At 43.7% G+C, this 18,464-nt stretch overlaps 2 protein-coding genes across 3 annotated transcripts in view; both read left to right on the top strand.

Annotated features, from left to right (window-relative positions):
* The window catches only part of LOC110507154 (calsyntenin-2), a 445,555-nt gene extending 434,332 nt beyond the window's left edge, over positions 1–11,223 (top strand). The window contains exons 14-17 of one of the 2 annotated variants that reach the window (XM_036965819.2): positions 1,421–1,566; positions 1,807–1,930; positions 5,021–5,205; positions 6,345–11,223. In XM_036965819.2, coding sequence (XP_036821714.2) covers positions 1,421–1,566; positions 1,807–1,930; positions 5,021–5,205; positions 6,345–6,530 — 641 coding nt within the window. In that variant the 3' untranslated portion in view covers positions 6,531–11,223. Of the gene's footprint in view, positions 1–1,420; positions 1,567–1,806; positions 2,560–5,020; positions 5,206–6,344 lie in introns of those variants that run through there. The other variant, XM_036965818.2, reaches the window with a different exon arrangement.
* Positions 11,224–14,295: 3,072 nt separating this feature from the next.
* LOC118944654 (tripartite motif-containing protein 42-like) lies at positions 14,296–18,021 on the top strand. The gene is made up of 5 exons (XM_036964659.2): positions 14,296–14,339; positions 14,546–15,255; positions 16,777–17,510; positions 17,624–17,848; positions 17,965–18,021. The coding sequence occupies exons 1-5, from the start codon at positions 14,296–14,298 to the stop codon at positions 18,019–18,021; spliced, it is 1,770 nt and encodes a 589-aa protein (XP_036820554.2).
* The last annotated feature ends 443 nt before the right edge of the window (positions 18,022–18,464 follow it).

The following is an 18,464-nucleotide window of genomic DNA, read 5'->3' as shown; positions in this document are numbered from 1 at the left end:
ATAACCATAACCCCCATCTTCCTCTATAACCCCCATCTTCCTCTATAACCATAACACCCATCTTCCTCTATAACCCCCATCTTCCTCCATAACCATAACCCCTATCTTCCTCCATAACCCCCATCTTCCTCCATAACCATAACCCCCATCTTCCTCTATAACCATAACACCCATCTTCCTCTAAAACCCCCATCTTCCTCCATAACCATAACCCCCATCTTCCTCCATAACCATAACCCCCATCTTCCTCCATAACCATAACCCCCATCTTCCTCTATAACCATAACACCCATCTTCCTCTAAAACCCCCATCTTCCTCCATAACCATAACCCCTATCTTCCTCCATAACCATAACCCCTATCTTCCTCCATAACCATAACCCCTATCTTCCTCCATAACCATAACCCCCATCTTTCTCCATAACCATAACCCCCATCTTTCTCCATAACCATAACCCCCATCTTTCTCCATAACCATAACCCCCATCTTTCTCCATAACCATAACCCCCATCTTTCTCCATAACCATAACCCCCATCTTTCTCCATAACCATAACCCCCATCTTTCTCCATAACCATAACCCCCATCTTTCTCCATAACCATAACCCCCATCTTTCTCCATAACCATATACCCCATCTTCCTCTATAACCATAACCCCCATCTTCCTCTATAACCCCCATCTTCCTCTATAACCATAACCCCCATCTTCCTCCATAACCATAACCCCCATCTTCCTCTATAACCATAACCCCCATCTTCCTCTATAACCATAACCCCCACCTTCCTCTATAACCCCCATCTTCCTCTATAACCATAACCCCCATCTTTCTCCATAACCATCATCTTCCTCCATAACCATAACCCCCATCTTCCTCTATAACCATAACCCCCATCTTCCTCTATAACCATAACCCCCATCTTCCTCTATAACCATAACCCCCATCTTCCTCTATAACCATAACCCCCATCTTCCTCTATAACCATAACCCCCATCTTCCTCTATAACCATAACCCCCATCTTCCTCTATAACCATAACCCCCATCTTCCTCTATAACCCCCATCTTCCTCTATAACCCCCATCTTCCTCTATAACCCCCATCTTCCTCCATAACCCCCATCTTCCTCCATAACCATAACCCCCATCTTCCTCCATAACCATAACCCCCATCTTCCTCCATAACCATAACCCCCATCTTCCTCCATAACCATAACCCCCATCTTCCTCCATAACCATAACCCCCATCTTCCTCCATAACCATAACCCCCATCTTCCTCTATAACCATAACCCCCATCTTCCTCTATAACCATAACCCCCATCTTCCTCTATAACCATAACCCCCATCTTCCTCTATAACCATAACCCCTGTATCTATGAAACTGGTAGTGACCTTAGAAACATGTCCACCTTCTCTCTTAGGCGTGGACTCCATGTCCAACTATGAGCAGGTGATCAGACAGGTGCATTACCACAACTGGCACCCCACCCAGACCCCAGACAGGAAGTTCCGTCTCACCTGCTCCGAGCTCAACGGACGCTACACCAGCAATGAGTTCACCCTGGAGGTCAGTGGACTAGAGAATGGAATGATAAAGATATAGGGATTCCAATGTTCCTGTGCTTTTAGAGATTATATTTGTTTAGACAATTCCTGACTTGAGACCCCTTTCCTTCTATATTCTTGCTCTAGCCAGAAAACCTCTGACAGTTGTGTCTAATAGTCCTTATTTGTAGTTTACTCATATTTTCTGAGACATTTATCTTATTATACCTATAACCTTGCTCTCTATTCTTGCCCCGCCCAGATCAGTGTACTCCACAAATCAGAGGCTGGGGAGCATGTCAATCAAATGGTAGCCCCGCCCCAGTACATGCAAGTGGTTCATCATCCGGCCATGGTCCACAGTCTATACCCCACACACGGTTCAGGTAAGACTGTAGAATCATCAGTCTATACCCCACACACAGCTCACTATAGAATCATCAGTCTATACCCCACACACAGCTCACTACAGAATCATCAGTCTATACCCCACACACAGCTCACTACAGAATCATCAGTCTATACCCCACACACAGCTCACTACAGAATCATCAGTCTATACCCCACACACAGCTCACTACAGAATCATCAGTCTATACCCCACACACAGCTCACTACAGAATCATCAGTCTATACCACACACACAGCTCACTACAGAATCAGTCTATACCCCACACACAGCTCACTACAGAATCAGTCTATACCCCACACACAGCTCACTACAGAATCATCAGTCTATACCCCACACACAGCTCACTATAGAATCATCAGTCTATATCCCACACACAGCTCACTACAGAATCAGCAGTCTATACCCCACACACAGCTCACTACAGAATCAGCAGTCTATACCCCACACACAGCTCAGGTAGGACTTAACCATCAAGCCTGATAATTCTGTTCCAGACCAACATTAGCACACCTAATTCAATGAATCAGAGCAGTTGATGAGTTGAAGTGGGTGTGTTCATAGATCTTCAGGACTAGGATCTTCAGAACCCAGTGAGTCCACTCTATAGCTAGCACAGAGACAGTGACACATCTTAGTTAAAAAACAGAGAGAGAGGCTGGTGAAAAAGACCCTACAGATCTCAATCTTGAACATCGCCTACCAATTTCTGCTTTCTGTTAATTATTCATTCAACCCTAATGGATGGCTTAGTGTCCTGGGGAGTTCTGTGCCCTACCACTGCTTTTAAGAGGTTGGGAAAGAGCAGGTGTGTGTGTGTTTGTTAAGAAACTGGACTACAGTATAAGTGGAGAAGGGGGAAAACTGTGTGTGCATGTGTAAATAGCTACTATTGTTGAAGAGAGAGAGATGCAGAATTCTGCAAAAATATCCTCCGTGTACAACGTAGAACACCAAATAATGCATGCAGAGCACAATTAGGCCAATACCCACTAATTATCAAAATCCAGAAAAGAGCAGTTAAATTCTACAACCACCTAAAAGGAAGCGATTCCCAAACCTTCCATAACAAAACCATCACCTACAGAGAGATGAACCTGGAGAAGAGTCCCCTAAGCAAGCTGGTTCTGGGCCTCTGTTCACAAACACAAACAGACCCCCAGGACAGCAAAATCAAATCAAAATCAAATGTATTTATATAGCCCTTCGTACATCAGCTGATATCTCAAAGTGCTGTACAGAAACCCAGCCTAAAACCCCAAACAGCAAGCAATGCAGGTGTAGAAGCACGGTGGCTAGGAAAAACTCCCTTGAAAGGCCAAAACCTAGGAAGAAACCTAGAGAGGAACCAGGCTATGTGGGGTGGCCAGTCCTCTTCTGGCTGTGCCGGGTGGAGATTATAACAGAACATGGCCAAGATGTTCAAATGTTCATAAATGACCAGCATGGTCAAAAAATAATAAGGCAGAACAGTTGAAACTGGAGCAGCAGCACAGCCAGGTGGACTGGAGACAGCAAGGAGTCATCATGTCAGGTAGTCCTGAGGCATGGTCCTAGGGCTCAGGTCCTCCGAGAAAGAGAAAGAAAGAGAGAAAGAGCGAATTAGATAGAGCACACTTAAATTCACACAGGACACCGAATAGGACAGGAGAAGTACTCCAGATATAACAAACTGACCCTAGCCCCCCAACATATAAACTACTGCAGCATAAATACTGGAGGCTGAGACAGGAGGGGTCAGGAGAACAACACAATTAGACCCAACCAAATCATGAGAAAACAAAAAGATAATTACTTGACACATTGGAAAGAATTAACATAAAAACAGAGCAAACTAGAAAGCTATTTGGCCTTAAACAGAGAGTACACAGTGGCAGAATACCTGACCACTGTGACTGACTGTGTACAGACTCAGTGAGCATAGCCTTGCTATTGAGAAAGGCCGCCGTAGGGTGACCTGGCTCTCAAGAGAAGACATGCTATGTGCACACAGCCCACAAAATGAGGTGGAAACTGAGCTGCACTTCCTAACCTCCTGCCCAATGTATGACCATATTAGAGAGACATATTTCCCTCAGATTACACAGATCCACAAAGAATTCGAAAATAAATCCAATTTTGATAAACTCCCATATCTACTGGGTGAAATACCACAGTGTGCCATCACAGCAGCAAGATTTGTGACCTGTTGCCACAAGAAAAGGGCAACCAGTGAAGAACAAACACCATTGTAAATACAACCCATATTTATTTTTCCTTAACCATTTGTACATTGTTACAACACTGTATGTATATATATATATATATATATATGACATTTATAATGTCTTTATTGTTTTGAAACTTCTGTATGTGTAATGTTTACTGTTAATTTTTATTGTTTATTTCACTTTTGTATATTATCTAACTCACTTGCTTTGGCAATGTTAACACGTTTCCCATGCCAATAAAGCCCCTTGAATTGAATTGAGAGAGAGAAAGAAAGAAAGAAAGAGAGAAAGAGAGAGAGAGAAAGAGAGAGAGAACAGGGAGGAGGGAAGAGAAAGATTTTCCAGATAGTGTCTTTAATGAGGTGAATAATGTACATTGTTCTGTTAGGAGACCATACACACCCTCTAGCAACATTCTGTGTGCATTCATGTATATATACTGAGGGGGCTTTTACATGAGAGAGATCAATGGCTATGGATTGGTCTTTAAAAAATCTCTCTCTGTCTGTGTGTGTAATAAGGAGGCAGACTGAATCAATTTACCAATTAAAAGAGTCCTTGGTAGCTGGATGAACACACACATTTCTAATATCTTCTCTGAATGATAGAGAGAGAAGGTAGGGTGGGGATCTTATTTTGAAAGTACAGATCAGGTCAGCATTCAACAGATAAACATTACAGATCAAGGACCTTGTGTGTGTGTGTGTGTGTGTGTGTGTGTGTGTGTGTGTGTGTGTGTGTGTGTGTGTGTGTGTACATACAACTAAGATATTTTGGTTGTGTGCATAACCAAATATTTGTAATGCGTGTGGGTGCACCATGTTACTTAACATACATTAACATTACCTTTCCCCAAGGAGTCCCCAGTGCTGCCACAGTGGTGATAGTGATCTGTATCGCCGCCCTGGTGGTGGTGGTTGTGCTAGGCATCTACCGTATTCACCTGACACACCAACAGGAGTGCAGGAGCTCAGACACAACCAAGGAGGGAGAGCTGGACTGGAACGACTCAGCGCTCAATATCACAGTCAATCCTATGGAGGTAAGGGGAAGAGGGGGACTGAAAACAAAACCGTGGAGGAGGAATAAAGGAAGGAAGGAAGGTGAGTGTTGTAGGAACCAGATTTTGGAACAGCCTTAAGGGCAGTAAGTAGGAGGAGGCAGCAGGATCAGGGGCAAGATACTGTCCAGTATATTAACAGTGAAAGGTGGTTCCAGGTGAATGACAAGAACCTATGAATAGTTACAGAATATTTACATAATACAGGTTTGAATAGAAATCAAAACCCTAAGCCTCAATCAGGCCTACCCTGCCAAACCAATAGTAGCAGGTTGGGGCATACCAGGTTATGGACAGCCTCCAAAACAGCTCACATAACAGAGCTAGAACATCCCTCCAGCTCACAGCTCATAGGTGAAACAGCTACCTTTATACCTATGGCCCCTACTTATGGAACATACCATTAAACATGGTGCTCTTTACCCATTAAATCATGTTAACAGGCATCTTCATTATATTACGTATTACATCTAAATAAACATCTTAAACATTCCTGGCTTATCCTCAACGCGTGAAATCTTTAAATGAATGAATACACATTTCATAACAATAGTTCTGCAACCTGCGTATGGTCCCATTGATAGACAAGACATGGAGCTCCGAGATGAGCCAACTTCAAACACAGGACACATTACAATATGGAAATAAACAAACTTCTTTCTCGTCAGTGTAGCAGGTGTCCATGTGCACCTGAACATGGCATCCACTTGGAGGATTGCAAAAGGGACAATTAATGCATTTAAATATGAAACTGAAATTCGTCACAATGCAACTTGACCAAACATTTGCTCGACACACAATTAGCCTTACGCACAATAAATAGCCATGATACTGGCAAAAGAGGGAAATAACAAGAGTACACTTTTATAATAAATTAATTACTAGATATATAGGGACACATGAATGCGCTAAACAAGGGGAATTCAATAATTAGTGACGAGAGGTACTGAGTCAGCTTCGTCACAGTGAGAAAAGAGAGAATGGACTGAAATAGAGTGAGTACCTGAAGATAGAGGGCAGAGGGAGGAATGGGACATAATGAACCAGAGTAGGATACACAAGGGCCACAGTAATCGGCTCCAGAGCCTGTCACACACCTGTTGCCTCTGTGCCCCATGCAGAGCTTCCAGGAGCCCCAGGGAGCTGAGGAAGAGGCCAGTGAGGAGGAGGAGGAAGATGAAGAGGATGACATCACCAGCACAGAGTCAGACGACAGCGAGGAGGAGGAGGTTCAAGGAGCTCCCAGGGTACAACAGAGCAGCAAGAGGGGCCAGCTGGACTGGGACAACTCTACAATAACCTACTGAATACAATTATACATACACACTGATGCACACACATACACACTGATGTACATACACACACGCTGAGGCATCAACATACTCACTACTATAAAATAAATTGTTCAAGTCATGAGACTACCTGAGATTTCTCTGAGTTGAGGTAACATCTTCCCCTACTGGTGAAAAAAGGAAATGGTATTAGGAATAGAATGAGCACTAAAGTGAAAACACACATACACGTCACACACACACACACAACACCAGTCTGAATTTAAAAAGACTCCTTTCCTTTATGTCAAACTATGTGGTGTTAACTAAAGGCTACCCTGTGGTACTCCAATGCTGTAATACTATCCTGTGGTCTTGAGTACCTCAGACCTCAAGCCCTCATCCACAAGCTGAAACCTTACCTACTGTTTTTTACTGAGACTGTGAAAAAAATACAACAAAATGTGAAAATACTGTATACAACTGAAATTGCTTGTCAAACATCTGTTTTCCACCTATTTTTTCAGGGTCTAAAATCTTGTCTGAGAAACTGTGGTCCTATAGGTCGCTGTGATCTTTTGTAATGGTAACAACCAACTAATGAAACAAATACCAAATGATAGTCTTTGGGTGGAGTTTTCCTTTAAGATGGTACAGTCCAGTATAGGGGAACACCTTCGATCCTTACCTTGATACACTATATTGCAAAAGTATGTGGACACCCCATCAAATTAGTGGATTTGGCTATTTCAGTCACATCCGTTGCTGACGGGTGTATAAAATCAAGCTCATCGCCATGCAATCTCCAAAGACAAACATTGTCAGTAGAATGGCCCTACTTAAGAGCTCAGTGACTTTCAACATGGCACCGTCATAGGATGTCACCTTTCCAACAAGTTAGTTCATCAAATTTCTGCCCTGCTAGAGCTTCCCGGTCAACTGTAAGTGCTGTTATTGTGAAGTGGAAACATCTAGGAGCAACAACGGCTCAGCCACAAGGGGAAGGCCACAGAAAGGGACCGCCGAGTACTGACGCGCGTAGTGCGTGAAAAAATGATGTCCTCGGTTGCAACACTCACTCCCGAATTCAAAACTGCCTCTGGAAGCAACGTCAGCACAATAACTGTTTGTCGGGGGCTTCATGAAATGGGTTTCCATGGCCGAGCAGCCACACACAAGCCTAAGATCACCATGTGCCATGCCAAACATCAGCTTGAGCGGTGTAAAGCTCACCGCCACTGGACTCTGTAGCACTGGAAACACATTCTCTGGAGTGATGAATCACTCTTCCCCATCTGGCAGTCCGACAGACTAACCTGGGTTCCAGTAGAACGCTACCTGCACAAATGCGTAGTGCCAACTGTAAAGTTTGGTGGAGGAGGAACAATGGTCTGGGGCTGTTTTTCCATGCATCGGGCTTGGCCCCTTAGTTCCAGTGAAGGGAAATCTTATCGCTAAGGAATACAATGCCATTCTAGATTATGCTATGCTCCAAACTTTGTGGCAACAGTTTGGGAAAGGCCCTTTCCTGTTTCAGCATGACAACAGGCATCTTCATTATATTACATATTACATCTAAATAAACATCTTAAACATTCCTGGCTTATCCTCTACAGCGTGCACAAAGCAAGGTTCTCACGCAATTGCACACCCTATAGAAATGTTGTGCAACATTAGCTTATGGGCTCTCATGAAGTGTTTGATTAGATTTTCGATTGCATTTGCATTGATGTCAGAGTGATTAGAGGGACAACAGAGTGCTGAGGACCAGGCAGTTAGCAAGTTTGGTAGGCTACTAATTCCCATCAGCAGCATAAGAGCTTGGAGAAGCCTAATTACCATGACTAAGCGGTCATTTGGAATTTGACTGCCTTCATGACTCGTGACCGCCGGTGTGGCGGTAATAAGGTCACCGCAACACCCCTACATACAGAAATGGTTTGTCGAGATCGGTGTGGAAGAACTTGACTGGCCTGCACAGAGCCCTGACCTCACCACCATCTAACACGATTGGAATGAATTGGAATGCCGACTGCAAGCCAGGCATAATCGGCCAACATCAGTGCCCGACCTCACTAATGCTCGTGGCTGAATGGAAGCAAGACCCTGCAGCAATGTTCCAACATCTAGTGGAGAGCCTTCCCAGAAGAGTGGAGGTTGTTATAGCAGCAAAGGGGTGACCAACTCCATATTAATGCCCATGATTCTTGAATGAGATGTTTGACGAGCAGATGTCCACATACTTTTGGTCATGTAGTGTATCTGTGTTCAGTATATCATACCTTTTGTCTATTGCATCAAATTAAAATTTAAGACAAAATAAGAAAAAATTATTGCATTGATTTGCAATATTTTAATACCTGAAAAATATGTTGGGTTTATTGCAATGGAACATATTTGATTTTTCACTGCGTATTTAAGCCTGGATGATGTGTCTAGGTGATTTTACATTTGGTGTAACCAATGGCACTAAACAATCGATTTGTTTTTTGATTGGTGTCCTGTTGGAGATGTTGTAGTTACTTGAGGCATAATCATGCAGTTGCAACATTACAGAATGTGCAGATAGAAATATGTTGCATAGAACAGACACGTTTCTCTGTCATGCAAAACAATAACCATGTCAGCTATATGCTTTTAATTTCTATCTTCAATATTCTGTACCCAACTGAATAAGCACCCAGGTGAAAGTTGACCTTGCCTGTTCTGATTTTTTTTGGACACACTATAAGAGAGAAGGAACCTTGTACATTTTGATATGTTCCTCTTACCTGTACATACTGACTAGAGTAGGTGACCCTGCCCTGAACCTAGCAAAGCCCCTCCCTCTGTTCATCTGTATGTATGTATGCACACCCCCCATCTCTATGTACTAACCCACCCATGTCATTTCATTCTGTTCATATCACACCAAACCCACCCCTCTCTCTATGTTTGCATCTCAATGTTCAGTTCATTCCAAATGGCTGTGCTCTCTGTCTCTGTTAAGATAGGCAAGACAAACAGACACCGCTGTTCCTGCATTTTAGGATGGGAGACAACAGTGGGAAATTATCATGGAGGTTAAACCAATTTAAACCCAACTTAAACTGGTTAATGGGCAGGGCATGTATAGGGTGTTGTCTTCTGTCTCCCTTACCCCTATCATACACAGTACACATATTACAAAACGTGATTTAACCTGCCATGAGGAGAAATTGAAAGTTTCTATTTTCTTCATTTGGGTATTTGACTGTGTGACCCTGCTTGATGTATTCCTTCCCGGGGATAGTCCTTTGGTTCTAGCTGTACCCGTATGTATCCCCTTTGAACCCTTGCTGGACTTTGCATCAATCCTCCCCAATGTTCTCCCAACGTTTGATTTAGAACAGTGGTCACCAACATTTGAGTCAAGATCACTTTCGCAGTCAAAAGGCAAGCCAAGATCTACCGCTCAGATAATTATTTTTACATTAACCTAATAAAAACATCTCTGTAGGAGATTTGTGCAGTACACTTAATACATTATCTTAGCATATTGGCTATATGCCTGCCCTGGCAATATTGTTATTCTCGACCATATTATATTTCAAAACTCGAGCTAATAGATCAGTTGCTGTAGCACTTGTGAGGCACAGCTGAGCACACATAATTCACTTGTTTATTTAACTGGACTGATGGTACAGTACCTGCATCTGATGGTCATGGTGATTTTAAGACAACTGGGAACTCTGAAGAAACGAGGTCAAACCAAGAAGTCAGTGAACTTCAGGTCGGGAAGTCGGAGTTCTAGAAAGATGCCAGCGTTTACGAGTTGGATGACCATTCAAAACTATTTTCCATAATCGGATATTGCTTTTTCCGAGTTCCCAGTTGTCTTGAACGATCAAAAGTCAACGAATCCCGAGTTCCCAGTTATTAAAAAAAAAAAGAAAACAGTCTCAGTGGGCGGAAGAAGTGAGCAGCAGACGGTCCTTGCTCTCTCCTTCCTTTCCTCCAGTGAGACTGACCAGATGGAGGGGACACAGTCTTCCACCTGATGGCAAAACTCGAGTCGCACCACATGTGCCTCGGCACAAATTCATGTTGTTCCTATGACCAACAAAAGTGAAATACTCCTCGATATTAAAATACACACGACGAGCTGCTAATAATAATAATAAAAACGCAGGGCTAGCCATACACTTGGCTACTCATTCATTTTCCGGGGTCGTGGAAGTAGGTAGGCACAGTGAATTGAGCTATCCGATTGGCCAGCACCAAAAGCGCACTCGATTTAGCCACATATCACCCGGTCCGCTGGGTAGCCGGAGTTTGTCTTTTCAGACAAATGCAATGGTAAAACGTTGTATACCCGGTGCCCAGGGCTTCCGAATCAAGTTGAACGTACCGTCAACAGCGCAACACGGAAAAAAAGGGGCGCAAGCGTATGCTGTTACCGTTGGCTTTTCTACAGAAATGTTTGGTGATCGACTAGGAATGCCTTGAAGATCAACCTGTCAATCAACATTAAATAAAGGTTTTTTTTTTTTAAATGGAATAAATTAAAATCGCAATCCACCGGTTGGTGACCACTGTTAGAGAAGAAGAAGAAGAAGAAGGTGAAAATAAATATCATCCTCGTAAAATGTGTAAAACCTTTTTTCGGTTTTTCTTGATTTTTTCTTTGGACTGTTTTTCTTAGTTTACTTTAAATGGTCACTAAAACACTTTCTGTCAATTGACCAATAAAGACTTGTTTTAGAATCTAGCTGTGTCTCATTCATTCCGCAGTCACTTATCAATTTGTTCAATACAGAAAACAACTAGGCCTAGAGAATGTGAATTAAAATGGGGTGGGAAATACTCAGCCACAGGTCACTAATTAGTCATATAGTAAAGTCTATGGACATTTCAGCCTATGGCATTTCAAAGCTATGAAAGGTTAGTTTCATGTTAATTAATTCTGTGTTCCAGGTCCAAAATGACCATCCCATTATAGCTGATTATAAATCCATAATAATACATACAGTGGGGCAAAAAAGTAATTAGTTAGCCACCCATTGTGCAAGTTCTCCCACTTAAAAAGATGAGAGAGGCCTGTAATTTTCATCATAGGTACACTTCAACTATGACAGACAAAATGAGGAAAAAAATCCAGAAAATCACATTGTAGGATTTTTTATGAATTTATTTGCAAAATATGGTGGAAAATAAGTATTTGGTCACCTACAAACAAGCAAGATTTCTGGCTCTCACAGACCTATAACTTTTTCTTTAAGAGGCTCCTCTGTCCTTCACTCGTTACCTGTATTAATGGAACCTGTTTGAACTTGTTATCAGTATAAAAGACAACTGTCCACAACCTCAAACAGTCACACTCCAATCTCCACTATGGCCAAGACCAAAGAGCTGTCAAAGGACACCAGAAACAACATTGTAGACCTGCACCAGGCTGGGAAGACTGAATCTGCAATAGGTAAGCAGCTTGGTTTGAAGAAATCAACTGTGGGAGCAATTATTAGGAAATGGAAGACATACAAGACCACTGATAATCTCCCTCGATCTGGGGCTCCACGCAAGATCTCACCCCGTGGGGTCAAAATGATCACAAGAACGGTGAGCAAAAATCCCAGAACCACACGGGGGACCTAGTGAATGACCTGCAGAGAGCTGGGACCAACGTACCAAAGCCTCCCATCAGTAACACACTACGCTGCCAGGGACTCAAATCCTGCAGTGCCAGACGTGTCCCCCTGCTTAAGCCAGTACATGTCCAGGCCCGCCTGAAGTTTGCTAGAGAGCATTTGGATGATCCAGAAGAAGATTGGGAGAATGTCATATGGTCAGATGAAACCAAAATATAACTTTTTGGTAAAAACTCAACTTGTCGTGTTTGGAGGACAAAGAATGCTGAGTTGCATCCAAAGAACACCATACCTACTGTGAAGCATGGGGGGTGGAAACATCATGCTTTGGGGCTGTTTTTCTGCAAAGGGACCAGGACGACTGATCCGTGTAAAGGAAAGAATGAATGGGGCCATGTATCGTGAGATTTTGATTGAAAACCTCCTTCCATCAGCAAGGGCATTGAAGATGAAACGTGGCTGGGTCTTTCAGCATGACAATGATCCCAAACACATCGCCCGGGCAACGAAAGAGTGGCTTCGTGAGAAGCATTTCAAGGTCCTGGAGTGGCCTAGCCAGTCTCCAGATCTCAACCCCATAGAAAATCTTTGGAGGGAGTTGAAAGTCCGTGTTGCCCAGCAACAGCCCCAAAACATCACTGCTCTAGAGGAGATCTGCATGGAGGAATGGGCCAAAATACCAGCAACAGTGTGTGAAAACCTTGTGAAGAGTTACAGAAAACGTTTGACCTCTGTCATTGCCAACAAAGGATATATAATAAAGTATTGAGAAACTTTTGTTATTGACCAAATACTTATTTTCCACCATAATTTCCAAATAAATTCATTAAAAATCCTACAATGTGATTTTCTGGATTTTTTTTCTCATTTTGTCTATCATAGTTGAAGTGTACCTATGATGAAAATTACAGGCCTCTCTCATCTTTTTGAGTGGGAGAACTTGCACAATTGGTGGCTGACTAAATATTTTTTTGCCCCACTGTATATCACCTAATGCTCTGTTAGATCTTTTTATCAACTTAAATTATTGTGAACATTACACATTTTTAACTTCTATTTGCTATTTATGGCCTGTAGGCCTCATTGACCTGAGCTCATACAACTATTTTTTGAGTAAAAAAAAAGATGGATTATTGTATTATTTTGACTATAACAAATACTCAGATGAAACCTATTGTGCTATTTATCACAGACTACTTTGTGTCAAAGTCATGATCTAAGATATGATCAAGAGCCTCACATACAGTATATAGTTTGGTCATTGTGGTGCCACAGAATGAATTGTGAGCAAGGCCTCAAAAAAGCTTTATATTCCAGAGCTGCAAGAAAAGTTCTATATATTATTGAAACAATTTTGCAATTGTTTGTGAGAATGCCAACAGGTGTGGTTCCCGTGGGGGAAAGATTCTATTGGGGAAAGGTTTCCAAGGTTGCCAAGAAGGGGAGTGAGGGGAGTGAGGTGTGTGTGTGTGTGTGTGTGTGTGTGTGTGTGTGTGTGTGTGTGTGTGTGTGTGTGTGTGTGTGTGTGTGTGTGTGTGTGTGTGTGTGTGTGTGTGTGTGTGTGTGTGTGTGTGTGTGTGTGTGTGTGTGTAATACACCCATTATGTGTGTGTACATACAACTAAGATATTTTGTGTGTGTTTAATCCAATGTCAAATGTAATACAATGTCTCCATCTAGTGGCCATTTCTACTGATGTGTTTATTGGTAGTGTTTTATCAACTTTTTCCCCACTTCGAGGAAATAGGCTGTAGAGAATCATATCAAAGCGCTGGGCTTGGAATTTGACCACGTTACCACATAATTCGGCCGCCACGTACGCTGCCATAATAACGTCATAGACGGCCGAAAGTGTACGTCACAGTAAAACAGCTGAGATATTCCCGCGAGTTTCACTTTTTGATCACACTCAGACGTGCTGAAGAACGTAAGTGCCTCAGTAATGAATGAAAAATGCAGATTAATTAACTAGATTAGGCTAATTAAATATAACGATCTCTATTAGAATTTGCAACCAAAATGTAAGCCAATGAGTGAAATAGAAAGTAGGCTAGCCTAACGAGCGAAATCTAATCATGACTTTGTTTTCTTTAGGATATAGCGCATAAAATAGAATTGGGAATCTGTTATCTAATACAAGAATGCTTGGTACTGATTCTGAATCCGGCTGTTGGCCGCGCTTGAGGTCTTCGAAGATGCGCAACAACCCCAAAGCCAAACACACAGGAAAGGAGATATGGTATGAAACAGATAAAAAGCATAACAAGTACTGAAGTAGTGCCATATATGATTTTTATTTTTATATGGACTGGAATAACAGAAATAGTCATCTGAAAATGTCTGGCATAGTGGGGGGATGATATTGTAGTGTAACTGTGACTACATTAGTATTTTTTTCCAGCTCTCCCCTCTCTGACCTCTAAGCCTGCCTGTTACCCCTTCTAGCTCTCAGGATGCCCAGACAAAAGCTGAGCTTGACCCAGTGACCCGCTCCCTGGCTCTCCACCTGTGCTGCCCAGCTTGTGACACTCTCCTCCTCCAGCCTGTGTCTCTGCCCTGTGGCCACTGCCTCTGTCGGCCCTGCCTGGAAAGCGTCCGCAAGAAGCCGCCCAGCACCAAGGCCTCTGATGCCGAGCAACCTCAGCCCTGCTCCCAGTGCCCCCGCTGCCTGGTCCACTACTCCCTCCAGCCCGGCGAGTCCTGGCACTTCCCAGAGAACCTTCTCCTGGCTAACGTGGCTGAGCAGCTCCTGGAAAGGCTTGAGGGCCTGAGGTGGGTGAAGCAACCCAAAAACAACCGTGCCAAGAAGAGACCCCTGAGGGTGACCGCCTGCGAGATCTGCTGTAAGCAGCGCGAGGCCCAGCGCTACTGCCACACCTGCGGCCTTAACTACTGTGCCAAGTGCCTGAGAAAACTCCATGGCAAACGGGCATTCCAGGTCCACGTGCTGACGGAGCCCGTGGAGAGCGGGTGCCGCGATCCGTGCCCCACCCACCACGACCGCTCCCTGTCCCACTGTTGCCTTGACGACGGAGCTCTGGGGTGCCAGGGGTGCATGGAACAGGGGCACCAGGGACACAATGTGTCTCTAGTCCACGAGGCCCGCACCCACATGGAGGTGGGCATCCACAATTCCCTAGAGCAGGCTTGGAAGGGTAAGGTCACGTCTACTACTCTAATTTCATGGATTTATGTCGTTCTTTTGACATCTTAATGTTGCTGCACAAACAGCTTTTGTTCAGTTAATTAGCTTTCATAAGTGCAGCCAGAATGTACCAGTGATAACCTTTCACATCTTAATTACTCCAAGTAAAAAATACATTCTCAAAATCCAATCTCTGTGAACCACAGCAATGGTAGCCAATGTTCCCTCAAAAGAAAATAGGCACTGAGCAAATTTCAGGTCTGCTGAGGACAAACTTGCACATTTTGAAAATTCTGTGCAAATTCCAGCGCAAGTTTACTGTGAACACTGAGGTTGTACTCGCTTTAAGTTTCAGTTTTAACAGTGGTCAGGTAGGCTACTATGGATATTTTATCATAATGTAGGTCTACCAGAGTGGCCTACCATCGAAAACAATGGAGAAAAATACATCCCATAACATTTTAACATGGAAATAGCTGTTCTATCAATCAGCCTACAGTAGCAGCAAATGTGTGGTGTTCAATGTAGGCCTACATTCCATGAGACTTAAAAAAAACATGCAGGGCTTAACATTACCCTGTTATCCACTAGTCCTTCAGACAAGGAGATGGCTTAAAATGTTTTGTTGTTTGATGCAAGACACCACTTTACAAAATAAAATGCATTATTATTATTATTACCATTATTATAGAAAACCAGACAGATTATGCTTCCCTCTGCCTATTGGCTACTTACCTTATCAAGCCTGTCTCAAAATACAACACTGCCCCTTTAACACTTAAAAAACGCACTTTACCTGACTAGCTTTTCAAAGATGACTAGAAATGCACACATCTTGTGCTCTTGTCGGAAGCAACCACTCCCCCATTGTTGACTAGAAATTAGAGATAACCGGGCTAACGACTCACTAACTAGCAAAGAATATGAACAAATGTGCACAGGTTTGATCTCAAAACAAGCGCACCTACTCGTGACCACTCATGCTGTAAACACAGTCAAGTTCAAAGTGAATGGCACAGATCCATATATGACTATTTGCATATAGGCCTACTGCAGCTCTGATTGGTTATGGCGCTGTAGAGTAGGGGCCTGAGTCATGCCTGTAAATGCAATAGAATAATATGCCAATGCTCTCTGCATACAAGAAAATCTCTTACACAGTTAATGTTGCATACTAATAAGTCTTGCATAGTTTGTTTTGTTTCAGTATGTTACATTGAAAGTGTCTAATATTGTATTGATTTGAGCACAATTTTCCACAGTATAGTGAAACGTTGATAGTGTTAACTAAAGGGAAAAACTAGGAAGTTGAGTGAAGGTCAAACTCATGCTTCTCTGCATGGGCTGATATTTCTTCTGCCCGGCCATCCGAGGGGAGCTGCGTGCCGACGCACGTGCACAGCTTAGAGGGAATATTATGTCAAACAGATTACTTGCAGCAGAGTAAACTCAAAGTTAATTCATTAAAAGTTCATACAGAAATGTAAGTTTGTATCAGATGTTTATTGCTGCACCCGTCATGTGGCTGTAGTGAAGTCCCAGTGTGAAGCTGACATGGTGTCCATGGACCAGTTGAGGGCCCGGACGGGCTCCGACGGCACCGAGCTAAGACGCCGTGTACGCGAGGGCTTCCTGTCTCTCCGTAATGTCCTGCTAGACCATGAGGCATTGCTGCTCTCACACCTGGACAACCTGACCTCCAGCACCTGCAGCGGAGCCATTGACTTCCTCCAGACCTCTGCCCCACTCCTGGGCTCCCTGACTGGGATGGAGATGATCTCTGAACAGGCCCTCCTGGAGCCCAACACCGTGGCCTTCCTGACCGGGGCCATGGCTCTGACCCAGCGGCTGCAGAGGGTCAACGGGGACATTCAACGCCCTGCCCTGACTCTCCAGGAGGGGGAGCCCTTCAAGGGGGTGAAGATGGACTTTGATGCCCTCTTTAGGGACCTGCAGGCCCTGCTGGGGACCCACCTCCACTGGAAGAGCCCCGAAGTGGCTGCAGTGGTTTCTGTGGCGACCGGCATGGAGGCAGATGTTTTGGAGGGGTGCTGCGAGGTGGTGCAGCTGCCGTCATGCCCAGGGACCCCGCACCGCTCCCTGGCGGACTCACCCCGAAGCCCCCGGACCCCCAGGAGCCACAGGAAGCTGGTGATGGAGGAACAGCTGGGCCTGTCAGCTGGGGACTGCAGCGATAAGGAACGCTATCTGCTGCCCAGGCCCCCCATCATCTACCAGCACATCGTCAGTGGAGCCACTGTGGAGGTACAGTTAAACAGCAACTATGGACTTATTCAGGAATTAAACTTCAAATGTATTGTTTTATATCTATGTAGAAGTTATCCAATATGATGATAGCTATCTATCTGTCTGTGTAGATCTTCTGGATGCTGCCCATGGGTGAGGAGGTGGAGACCTTTGACATCCACTTCCAGGATGCGGTTACCTTGGGGATGGCCATGGAGGAGGGGAAGGGAGTGGTCCTGGTGGGGCTGAAGACATGCAACCTGCAGACGGCCAGGCTCTGCCTAAACACACACTACCTGTTCCGGGCACGCTCTGTCAACAGCAATGGGGCCGGGGAGTGGAGCTCCTCCTACAGAGTGAGTGTGGTATTACATGACCAATGACATTCACTGACTGACTGTGAGCCCAATCCTATTTTGATATACATGAGTATTACTAACAACTAACTTGTTCATGTTGTCATTGTTCCCAGGTGAACACCGAGTGCCAGGGAGATGAGGCCAAGGCAGCCGTGACACAGGAAATCTAACTCTTACTACAGGAAATAAAGATCCCACACATCAAATCTCATACTCCATATGTCTACTTACAATCTGCCATTTACATATATTACTTTACATTATCTAACAGAAACATACATTGCATAAAAAAATAATGCAAGCAGCTTTGAAAAAGTGAGTTTCAATAAACACAATGCACACATCTTGTTGCTATGTGGAATTTGTTTCTAACTAATTCACCTGGTTAAATAAAGGTTAATCAGAATACAATTGTATTGACCACTTTAAAATTATAGTCTTAGTCACGTCTCGGTGCCCAGAGCAAACAGTGGAAATCTTTCTTTAATCACCTATGAAAAAAAACACTAATTAGCATCAGGCTAACGAGTCCTAGGTGACCCTCTCGTTATACAACATTAAATAATTACATCCTATTACCCCCAGCAGCAGCAGCCCTCTGCTATTACAGCCC

Source organism: Oncorhynchus mykiss, chromosome 27, assembly GCF_057628025.1.
Source record: "Oncorhynchus mykiss isolate SJ-2025 chromosome 27, ASM5762802v1, whole genome shotgun sequence".
NCBI classification, from domain to species: Eukaryota; Metazoa; Chordata; class Actinopteri; order Salmoniformes; family Salmonidae; genus Oncorhynchus; species Oncorhynchus mykiss.
Note: the sequence above shows the minus strand (reverse complement) of the source record. Positions and strands in the feature narration are given on the sequence as shown.

Bases quoted from the DNA above. Each gene is read 5' to 3' on its own strand.
- LOC118944654 (XM_036964659.2), top strand. From the start codon at position 14,296: ATGCGCAACAACCCCAAAGCCAAACACACAGGAAAGGAGATATG. The intron at 15,256-16,776 runs GTAAGGTCACGT...ATGTGGCTGTAG, and splicing joins CCTAGAGCAGGCTTGGAAGG to TGAAGTCCCAGTGTGAAGCT. The intron at 17,849-17,964 runs GTGAGTGTGGTA...CATTGTTCCCAG, and splicing joins AGTGGAGCTCCTCCTACAGA to GTGAACACCGAGTGCCAGGG.